The sequence below is a fragment of the Charadrius vociferus genome, unplaced genomic scaffold (genome assembly GCF_000708025.1).
Source record: "Charadrius vociferus isolate BGI_N301 unplaced genomic scaffold, ASM70802v2 scaffold104, whole genome shotgun sequence".
Classification (NCBI taxonomy): Eukaryota; Metazoa; Chordata; class Aves; order Charadriiformes; family Charadriidae; genus Charadrius; species Charadrius vociferus.
The window spans coordinates 5,942,607-5,953,615 of record NW_009648255.1 but is presented as its reverse complement, the minus strand read 5'-3'; the positions used below and the strand labels follow the sequence as shown (position 1 = coordinate 5,953,615).

The 11,009-nt window shown below is 41.3% G+C and overlaps 1 protein-coding gene across 1 annotated transcript; it reads right to left on the bottom strand.

Moving 5' to 3' along the window:
* Positions 1 to 310: 310 nt before the first annotated feature.
* On the bottom strand, positions 311 to 9,512 carry SAMD7 (sterile alpha motif domain containing 7). The gene is made up of 8 exons (XM_009884505.1): positions 9,410 to 9,512; positions 8,546 to 8,672; positions 8,268 to 8,404; positions 7,058 to 7,136; positions 3,840 to 4,519; positions 2,406 to 2,527; positions 1,512 to 1,622; positions 311 to 583 (listed from the first exon to the last, which is right to left on the bottom strand). The coding sequence occupies exons 1-8, from the start codon at positions 9,510 to 9,512 to the stop codon at positions 311 to 313; spliced, it is 1,632 nt and encodes a 543-aa protein (XP_009882807.1).
* Between the last annotated feature and the right edge of the window lie 1,497 nt (positions 9,513 to 11,009).

Here is an 11,009-nt window from a genome sequence, read left to right as displayed (position 1 = left end):
CTGTAAGACAGGCAGCACACTCTGAGTCTCTGACATATTTCTGTGATCACACTGGACTTTAACAAAAAAATAAATCTACCTGTTAACTGTACTGGTATTCTTTTCAATGAATTGCACTTGAAAGTAATTGCACTAACATGTAGTTACATTTTTTAATGCTTTTCAAATACCGTACTTCCTCACACTGCATTTGCAGCTTATTTTGTTTAGCCCGAGTCATACGGAGGTTTTGGGCTGTAGCTATCTTCTCAAACACTTTGTAACTAGAGGTTCCTGTGTTACTAAAATTATTTTATGTCCTGGACTCAGCTCAACTTTTCTGAAAAGCCATCATCTGGAAGTCAGCCTGAGATCCAGCTGTGTCACATGGATTTTCCCTGCTTTCTGAAACGATCTGTTCCACTGCTTTTGAAGTTTCTGGGTCCTGAGAGCAGGGACTATCCAGTGTATCACCACTGCTGTTGCAGTGAAGAGGGGAGGCTATGTCGGAGGGCTGATCTGAGGGTTTGCCTGCAGCAGGTGGCAGGGGCACAGACAAAGGAAGATTCATCATGTAGAACACATTGCCAAGACGTCGGGACACCTTTAAAGACAAAACCACAATTGCAGCAGTTGCTTCTTGAAATAGTGTTAAAGCCATTAAACATCAAGGCTAACTGTCACGTAGCAATGCCAGGGACATCCAGTAGATCCCAGCCATCTCCAAGGGTTATCAGTGCTTAGCAAAAGTGAAAAAAAAACCCCTTCCATTTTCCCTCTTTCATATTTTTCTAAGCCTGGGTTCTTGCGGAAGGAGCTTGGCAATACTCAGCTTGGGAAGCGGCGCAATGCGCTGGGCTTGACAGCAGGTTCCTCTTGCTCTCTAGGTGCTGTAGCACCTATGGGACAGAGGGCGGGCGAACTGCCAGTCAGGAGTGGGGAAGGTGGTTTTAATGAGAAGTGAGAGAGAGCAAGTGGTTAAAGAAAACGAAAAGAACCAGTCAACAATAGAAACACACAAGAGATTTGATATTAATGGATGAAATTAAGAGCAAAAAACTTTAAACGTAGAAGGACAGCCTGTCTGTGAAAGATTATATTCCCAGAAATGTTGTAGAAACCTCTACTTGGTATGTTTTAAAAGCCAGGTTGGAGCAAAAGCAAGTACATATCAACGCAGTTCTTACCAGCTAGGAAGGGAAAAGAGGAGAGAAACTGAGTTAATTCATCAAACACATCTTTTCCATTTCCAACCTCAGCCTGGTCTCCAGTGCTGTTGTATCCTGACTCCGCTTCAAGTGTCTCAGACTGACAGGCCAAACCTCCCCTTAGTGTCTCCCTGCATGCTGTTTTAACACGCAAAGAAGCAAAAGCAAAGTATGCTGGAGTAATTTCTTTTCTCCTAATATTATGGTAGTTACTTTATCAGTGAGAAAAAATGTGGTTTAATTTGGAAAAATGTCATCCTGTTCGCTTCTGACTCTTTCATTTCTCTGGGACTCGCCATTTCGGCCTAGATTTAATGATCATACCTGAGAGCGGATTTTTAATGCTGGTCCAAGTTTTAATCCCATTGTATCCAGGAGATGTTCCTCTGTTAGCAGCGGGAGGGTTTCTCCATCAATAGCATGGTCTTTAAATATCTTATGAAACGATAAAACACATCATGATGTGCTAAAACAAACTTCACTGGTTATTTTTTATGCTTAATCCTGAGGCATAGACAACAAAAGGAGGAAATAATACTTTTAGTGTTTTATTTTAATATTAATCTCTTAACCGCAGCGTGAGGTCTCTTGTTTAGGTGTGTGGATATCAGACACTTGCCTGTAGGTTATCTGCTTGTTCTTGGCAAGTGGGAACTTTGCAATGTTTCAATGTTAGTTAGTTCTTCTGGGTTTTTTTAGGAAGTGAGCAGCCTGCTATCAGTGAAAGAATAGTGTTGATCTTAGTGTTGATCTTATAAGGCTTTACCAGGAATATACAAGACTTCAACCTCTTTGCATTTCTAATGATATTTCATTTTTCAAATGGAATGATACCTATAAGAGGTTGGGGCCAATAGGTGGGTTATACCAATATCCAAGAAGGCAAAATTGCTTTAATCTGCATAAAAATTGTGCAGGGCGTGTGGAGTGAAAAAATTAAGATACTTTTCTTATACTATTATTTTGCTGCTGGTCCTCCTGGTATGTGTCATGACCAATGACTCCAGATTGTAGCAGAAGTGCATGTGACCTCTCAGAGCATGGACTGGCTTTCCCTTTAAGAAGCAAGTGGCTTCATATGTTGAAGCACAGTGAAAACTACTATTACATTTGTAACTCTTTGACAACCAGTTAACCTCTAGCATTTACGTCTGTTTGATGACCTTCACATCTAGATGTTCTTAAAGACCTGAAAATGTGTTGAATGGTTATAATCACCTGGGCATAATCTGAACAGCCTGGGAGGCTAACGATGAAGTTGTATACATCATCAACAGTCCACTTGCGAATGTCTTCAATGGAAGAAATATCTTCTCCATTCAGGATCAGGCCATGTGCTCCTTTGAGGAGGAAACACAAATGTTATGATTGTAGGACTTCACTGGCAAATCAATTGGAAATGACTGTTAACATAAGAATTTTTCCAGTTCTCAAGAAGCTAATATAATAACAGCAGTGTGTAGTCACAGATAGATATAGGAGTCCTAGACACCAAAATCACGAAATAATCAGTAGCAGCTGATTCTGGGGGGTTTTCTTTTGGTGGCTTCCTTTGTTTACTGCTGGCACTGTATGTACCAGTCACTACACATACAAATCCTACTGTGGTATTTTCTCTAATTAGTACATTACCCAATGCTTTTGATTCCTTAGACTTTAGTGTTATTTTGATTTGACTAATATTTCAGTAGGCCTTTGCTAGCCCCTAATGCCTATTGTGAGTTAGAAGGACATACAGAAAAGTTATGGGCAGAGGAGAGAGACTAGCTCACAATTTCATTCAGCAGTTTTGTTTATTTTAATTAAAATTCCTTTTGCAGACAGGAGCTGAATACTTAATGTGCATTATATATTTTTCAGTGATACAGTATGTCTTTGGTAGATGATCCTGGACAAACGCCCCAGCTTGTTTTCATTTCAGGTAATGGGAAGTTTTGCAGGGCTCATCCACTGGCCCTGGTGCCTTTAACACGAGCTGCAAAGCTTTAGAAACAATGATTCTTGCACAGTGGCTGCAGAGGCCTGTGTCTTGTCCTCTGTTCTCGGAGAGGTCAAGTCTCAGGGATAAGTTTATTCCTAAATGAGTGCAGTTTCTAAGGGGATTCCTTGTCCTGTTTGACACACACAGGGGATTACGACCAGTGTATTTTGTGCTGCTGTGTTTCCCCCCCAACCACCAGAAGGAGAGAATGTAACGCATTGAACAGAATTGCAGAGAACCTCAAAGTGCTGCTAACTTGACAGCTTAGGGATAACAAGTGCATTGTCCCCAGGGACTGATATAAACACAGGATGACATCCTACAGTGGTATGGTGCATGGCACAGAGTATTGTAACAGGAGGGGCTGCTTTGTGACTTTTTGCTGTGCAATTGCATTGACCTGCAAAGTAAAGCTCTGCTACCTAAGATGATGAAATCTCCATTATGGCAGCAAGCAGCATGGTTTGCAGGTAGGGAAAACCACTCTTTACCTTTGCTGACTTGGCTTTACAAAGTTATTACTATTTGCAGCATATGAATTCTACATTTAGTTGCCATGACACTATCATACCAAAGATTTGCTTAAAACAGAGAGAAGAAATAAGAGACAAAACCAATAAAAATAAGTAATATCAACATGCCACTAACTGTAATCTGGAGACCTCACAAACCTGAAGGTAGCAATGGGTTGCTGGGAACTGGAAATCCATATGGTAATGCTGAGAATGGGATTGCAGAAGGGTACATGTACTTGTCATCAAAAGCAGCACAGGAGCTATTAGATTCCTTCTCATTTGTGTTGCTGCAGCTGTTGGTTTCAGTAGAAATTTCATGAGTAGCACAGTTTTTTCTCAAGCCTTGTTCAAATTCTTTACAGTTTTTGGCAACTGCAGGTGGCTCAGTCTGGTTTTTGCTTTGTTCATGTTTGTTTGGTGTCTCTACCTCTGCTTCTTTCTTGTCATCTTTCTCATCATCCGCTGCAGCTGAAGCAGGGTCTGTAGTTTTGTCATCAGCTTGGTTCTTTGTGCCATTGGCACTACAGTCTGCGGTTTTGTGATTTCCAGCTCTTCTCCCTGGTCGACGTCCCCTCTCCCTTTGCAAAGTGCTGACTGGAGGGTATGGGCTGGTTGCCATGAGCATAGTGTTGCCATGAATTTCATCAAGGGTGGTACGATGAACATATAAGTCGCTGGGAAGATGGCCTTCAGGTAGTCTGTGCCTGCCGCGGAAAGCCATGGGACTAGCTGGCATCCCATGGTAAAGGAAAGGTGCTTCCAGGCCCAGTAGCCCTTTCCGATGAGCTTTCTCCATTTCTTTTTGCTGAAAAATAGCACTCATCTCCATTTCCATTCTAAGAGACACACAGAGCACAAGAAGTTAGGGCAGATCAGTTCCTTCATCACCTCTTTTTTTCAGTAGCAGTTTAAAACTCAGATGATTGAATAGGCAAGAGTACTGCTTTTCTTCTCTCTCCCCTGTATTGCTATGCGTGAGAGGTCACAAACTGCCGATGGAATGGCAAACCTGGCTATATTTAATGTGCTGCCAGGTACGTTACATAGTAGACAAAAAGGAAGAGAAAATATATCTTCTAGCTGATGCCTCTGGATATTTCAGACAAAAAAGTGTTATTTGTATATTGGCAATCGAGGCATTATTACAGTGATTATGCTCAGTTGGGATTTGGAAAATTGTCTCCAGGGTCATATGGGTCAAAGACTAAAGCAAATAAGTGATTTGCATTACCAGTCAGAAAATTACACTGGAAAAAACTGGGAACTTGCAGTGATACTGTAAATTGTAAAGAACTGGAGTTATATCATCTATGGACGCTATGCATACATTCAGAGTAAGCTTCTGTGAGTAGGTCTCTTGAGTAACTCTCCCTAGTGCCTGGCACCTGAGCATGGCTCTGAGAGTGTGAAAGGGTGAGATCCTGGTGGTAAGTGTTCAACTGATCTCCCTCCTGGTGGACAAAGCCAATGCTCCAGGGTCTGTGCCAGCTTCCTGCCCTGGCATAGCGGGAAGGAGGGCTTACCAGTGAGATATGGAGAATACAAGGGGTAATATATGTCTCCATTATACAAGCCTTTGCTGGCTTTCCCTGGAGACAAGCTAGCGATCAAACAGAAAGCTCCTAGAGCTCCACAGCTTCAGCTGGAGCTGAGAGATGGGAGAAGTGAGACCATCTACCAGACACAAACCAGAAATCTTTCAGCCTGCTTTGAGGAGCTTTGAGTGGGACTTCCACATTCTTCTTTGGAAAAGACCTTGTGAGGGCAGCCAAATCTTTAAAGTGCACCAAGATAGCTTTCTTAACACTGCAGTGAGGATTACAGGCCAGAGAGAGTCTGACTTTTAGGAAACTTCTCATCAATGTAAAATTGTCAGGAAAACAGTATGGGCAAAAGGTATCTATTCAGATGATTGTTGCAAGGAGGCATTAGTTGATCACTCGATAACATTCAGGGCTTTTTATCTGCCCCCTTTTCATCTTTGCAACAACCTCCAAATTAATAATTTTCTGCTTTCAGAGATCCAGTGGAAATGTTTTTTTATGTACCATGTCCTTCTACATTTTCCCCAACTGTCATTGCTCGCACACAGCTCTTGAGGTGAAGATAAACAGCAAAGGATGTTACATTCCTGACCACTCCTCCTGGTAAGATAGTCTGCTTCTCTAAGGACCAGCAGATGGGGGATCACTGAGCTTTGGCGTGAGGCAGGGTCCCTTGGAGAACAAGGATTTGGGCCCCGGTGCTCAGCAGCACATCTGCAGCAAGTGCAGAAGATTGTTTGCCAACATCTGATTTCTATAAAGGGTGAAAGGAACAAGTGTGGCTCTAAAGGTGACTTTTGCTGCAGAAAGTAGCGTGAAGCTAGTGGAAATTGCTAGGACAGCAAAAGTCTGGGGTAAAAGGTTATCTTACGCATGTAGGCTGAGCTCTTTTATGTTGGGTTTTCCCTGGGTTTGGTGGGCTGAGGGAAGAGCCTGAACAGGTATGACAAGCTCTGATGTGGCTGAGGGTATATATGATGGCCATGCTCCTTGCTAGCTGTTTTACTTGTTTTTCTCAGTGTTTTTGACATGCAAGAGCTGTATGAAATGTGTTGTTGATGTAAATCTTGTGCTTGGAGGACTTCAGTAATCATGCTTTGCTGACTGAAGAGCTCAAACACTTCTGTAATAATTCTCTTGAGATGCCTACTCAGAATTCATCTCTTCTTTGCTCTTAGTCTTACTGTGTGAGGGATGCTGCCACTCAGTACTGTGCTGCAGCCCAGTAGGGGAGTGGTTGAAGTTAAGAGTTCTGCTATGGAAATGGTGTGGCTGTGAGGGAGGGCACTGGTAGTTCCTTAACCAGCTACTGCTCACACTGAAACTGGTACAAATAACCGGACTCTCTATAGTCAGCCTGACATCCAGGCTGTTTGGTTAAACTAGGAAAGCTGTCCACCCTTGTAGGGTGGAGACGTAGCTAATCATCCCAAGGGCCCAGCTGTAGAGGCTTAAAATGTTGTGTGTGATAGCACACAGCTGTGAAGTTTGAACTTGTTTCTGACTTTTTGTAATTTGAGGGTGTTTGCATCCAGAGTTCAAGGGCTGGGGCTGAAGTCTCTAGCTTGTTTGTCTCTTTAACCAAGCTGAGGGGTTTGTTTCTTTTCCTTATATCGTTCTAAGGCTAAAAGCACAATAGGGACAAGCAGAAAGTTAAGTAGCTTCAGACTTCAAGACATAATCAAGGGCCTTCTGCTTCTCTGGGTAACTTGAAAAAGTATCTCTATCTCGGTAAATAAATATCCACGAGAAGTCTGTGACTTCATTTCCAGCTGCCTTTGCTGCCCTAATCTTGGCATGCACCTCAGAGCAAAGCTTGCTATCGATTACCTGGCAATATTTTGCTTTTGAACCAGCTCCTGTCTTCTGGCCACAGCTTCCATGGATTCTGGTTGCAGAAAGCTATATCCTTAAAGAGAAGGGGGAAAAAAAATCTTGAAAATTCACTTGTTTCCTCAGGCAAACATACAAACCCCAAAGCAATGCAGAGACACTTTAAAAAGCTTTTTAAGACCTGAACTATGTGCTTTACCGGGAAACTGATATGACTTCAAGTTAAATCACATTTGTGTTCATCGATTCAGTGAGAATATATAGTAGAAATATGAAATCCTGCATCAGGTATTTACAGGATCCGATCTGTAGTTAGGTATACCTGTCATTATCCATAATGGAAAGAGACAGAAGGGTGATTTTTATTTGGTGACTTATGTCTTTAAGTACATCTAGCTGCTCAGAAAATAACCACCAGTTAAGCAAAGCAAACCTGCTCCTTCAAGACTGTTTTCAGCCTAGTTGCCATGTAATTTTAAATTACATTTCCTCTTGAGGGAATCTCTTATTTGAGATCCACATTGCGGGGGGGGGGGAAGCTGAAGTCAGAATTTGTTTCTAGATCTATGTGGCATTGAAATCACTTATCTCAAAGAAGGCACCTTAAGATATGACTTCATTGTATAAAGTGATATATAAATTTATGTAAATTTATGTGCAGCATGACATGCGTGGCACAGTTGTGTTGCCATGCTGTGGTATCTAGCCTTCCCCTTAGAGCTGTGCCCTGTAATTTTGAGCCTTTATTAAAAGGACTTGTAGTTGCCCTACATGAATAAAATTGCATGTGATATTATGATTAAAGGATATGATCAGTGATGTAGTCTTTTAAAACAGCCAATGCTCATACATGAGTAAGAGTCAAATGTAGCAAAAAGTGTTGTTGATTGGACTCATTTGTTTACAGCCTTCTGTTTAGGTGTGAAAATGCTTGGAAAATACAAAAGGAAAAGGAGAGAACACAAACATGAAAATTATTTTGAAAACAGTGCATTTAACAAAAGCTAAAATGGATGTGTTTAGACTTAAAATGTCACAGTTTAGAATCTCTGGTAGGCAGACTGCCTCCTTTTATTGAGACTAATTTTTCCAAAGAAAATAAACTGTTTATTGACACTACTGATAAACCTATGAAAAACTAGAAGGTCCAGTTTGTTTTCTCATTTACATGCTATCACTTTTGAGGATGCAGACAATGCTTCATTACCTGGACCTGGGTAAACGCGGTTGGACAGTATGTTTGGCATGTTTGCATGCTGGGGGACTGTGGGTCCAAGGTGGGACGCTATATGAATTTGTCTTGGGTCTGCTGATGCCATCATTTCAGTTGAAGGTAACAGATCTCTGAGAAGACATAAATACATTCAGACATGCAAAAGACATTGTTTAGTTAAGAATAATCAAAGATCTTTATATACTCTGGTATAGCACACACAGAGTTATTCTTTAACTGCAGTGTTATAATAGAGAAGTGGTGCAAAATACCTGTCTACCAGTCGAGGCTCAAACTGTGAGGGAATAGCCTGCATTCTCTGCTGGCCTGTGCCCATTAGCTGAGGGTTCACTGCCATCAACTGATTTCTCATTAGCATCTCTTGCCGCTGCCGCAGTTCTGACAGAAAGCATATACAGTTCTGTTGTCAGTGTAGTAAATTAGAAAGTGATTCTGTCTGCAGTGTAACTTTACCAGAAAAAGTAGGGCTTTTTTCTCAAGTGCCAGCATTTTAGTATGAGTCTTTTTTTTTTGTTTTTTAACAGCAGCAACTAAAAAAGATGTTTCCTCTGCCACCTTAACCACTTTGTTTAATCATGTAGATTTATACAATCAAACTGCAGTAAAAATAAACAGGATGTGCACAGTCAAGTGTACAAAAGGACAATTTACAATTAACAGTAATTCATGTAACACTATGAAACCAAAGAGAATAGCCATGAATGTTCAGTTCTCTGCTTGACAGAGTTTCCCTTTCTAATACAGTTTTATTTTTAGAAAAATCTTATTAGCTGGAACCTGCCCTGTCATGAGAGAGCAGCTCTAGAAAGAAGACCCTGCAGCGGTGAGCCACAACCTCATAATGTCCAGCTATGGCTTTTGTTGCTGAGCTCCTGTGTGACCTTGACTCTTCTTCCAGATGCTTAGCATCTCTTGGTCAAATTCTGAATGCCAAGAATCCCCCATGTTAACTTTTAATTACCTTAAGAGAAATGTTTCTCCAATTAACTCCTAAGATAAATTTGAAATTAAAGAAATTTTGAAGACATTAAGCCTGTTGCTGGCTGTTTCTTGTACAGTGTACAGATATTAGCAATCCCATAAACAAGCGTGCAGTTAGGTTTCTTCCTGCTTACCTCCTGCTGCCATGCCACTTGCTAATCGGTATAAGTGCTTTTCTTCTAGTGTTCCTTGTTCCCCCAGGATAGACATCTTTCTCATGTGATCTCGTGGAGTCATGCTGCAAGGAGATTGCAACAACTTTTCTGTTGTAAAGAACTGAATCAGCAGGCCCAAAGAAAAGGATAAGACATTCAACAATGTAAGCAACAGAGCAGGTTATGCAAGTTAATTTCTCAGATAAGCAGATAGGCCTTCTGCCAGTCACAGCTGTACACTTCAGTGCTTGTGGATTGTATTGGTTACTATATAGAAACTTTACGTTTTCAGGACAACGCAAATGTTGCCCTTATTTATACTGAATTTTTCAGTGTCCTTGGGTCATACTATATGCAAGGATGTTGGGAAATACCAGCTGCTCAAACGAATGTAATTAAGCCAAAGTCTTTTGCCTGCAGCCCCCGGTGTATCACAGCAGCCCTGAGAACTGACATGTGCTCATACTCAGAAAGGCGGGTATCTTTGGTTTAATTTGGGAATTGTAATAGTTTGGAGCCTTGTCTACTGTAAACTAAGTGAAACAGATGGAAAGAAATGGTAGAAATACGCTGTTCCAAGTGACATCAGCCCCTTAAGACTGCCAAATGAAGTAAAAAAATGTAAAAGAACATGCTTTGTAGTGGTGAAAACAGTGATAAAAACAGCGAGGCTCAGATTAATTATCCATATATGTACAGGTAAATAAAGCCAGATGAACAGTTGAAATCTAGACTAAAAACTAATACACTACAAATGCATAGCTGAATAGCTTTACTGTCATTGAGGTAGATTGTGTGAGCATTTCTAAGTCTGTCCAAAGAGGAGGGTGACTACATTACAAATGATCCTGATGCCAGGGGAACGAATAACCACAGTATGCCCTGCTCAGGATTTTAGGGGAATGATCTACAGTAGGATTATTTGTGCAGATAGGTCATAAAGGAAATAAATCTGGTAACCCACAGCCTGGATGTTAAAGCATCCCGCATAGGATAGCTTTTTAAGTCAAAGGGTTGGCGGAGGGAGCAGGCTAGCTCTAAAGGCAGCAAGGGCATCTGTCGATTTATTTCAAACTAGATTTGCACAGCCAATGATTGATTTTATTATTTTTTTTTAAAGTTGAAATTAAGGAGTTGAATTTTCTTCTCCATTAGCTTGACAAAATGGATTCTTTCTGTCTTCTGAAAGATGGAAGATGTAATGCTTCAGTGTTATCCTGCAGATAGAGAGTTACAGCCCCATGAGTTCAGCTGGCATTTGGTATAGGTAACAGTGAGGGACACCTTAGAAATACAAAGAGAGAAGCACAGAGAATCTACCAAAGCCAAAGAGAGCTCAAGTGAATTGCGCCTTTCTGAACCTTTCCATGAAACCAGTAGACAGGAATCACTGAGAAACAATGTCTGAGCAACAAGATCTAAGGAACAGAGGACTGGCTGTGCCGCTAAGGGCAGCAGACTCTTCTCGGTCTAGTTTGGGATGTGAATCCCATGGCAGGGAAATCATCACTGACAAATGCCCTGACAGCAGCTACCTTCCATTTCATTAGTGCTGACAACTGCTGAATTCATGTTAATA

What these genes read in the sequence shown, in the direction of transcription:
- SAMD7 (XM_009884505.1), bottom strand. Translation starts at nt 9,512, where the DNA reads ATGACTCCACGAGATCACATGAGAAAGATGTCTATCCTGGGGGAACAA. An exon ending in CAAAAGCAAAATATTGCCAG is followed by an intron (nt 4,520 to 7,057) that starts GTAATCGATAGC and finishes TGTGTCTCTTAG; the next exon opens with AATGGAAATGGAGATGAGTG. An exon ending in GCTGTTCAGATTATGCCCAG is followed by an intron (nt 1,623 to 2,405) that starts GTGATTATAACC and finishes TCGTTTCATAAG; the next exon opens with ATATTTAAAGACCATGCTAT.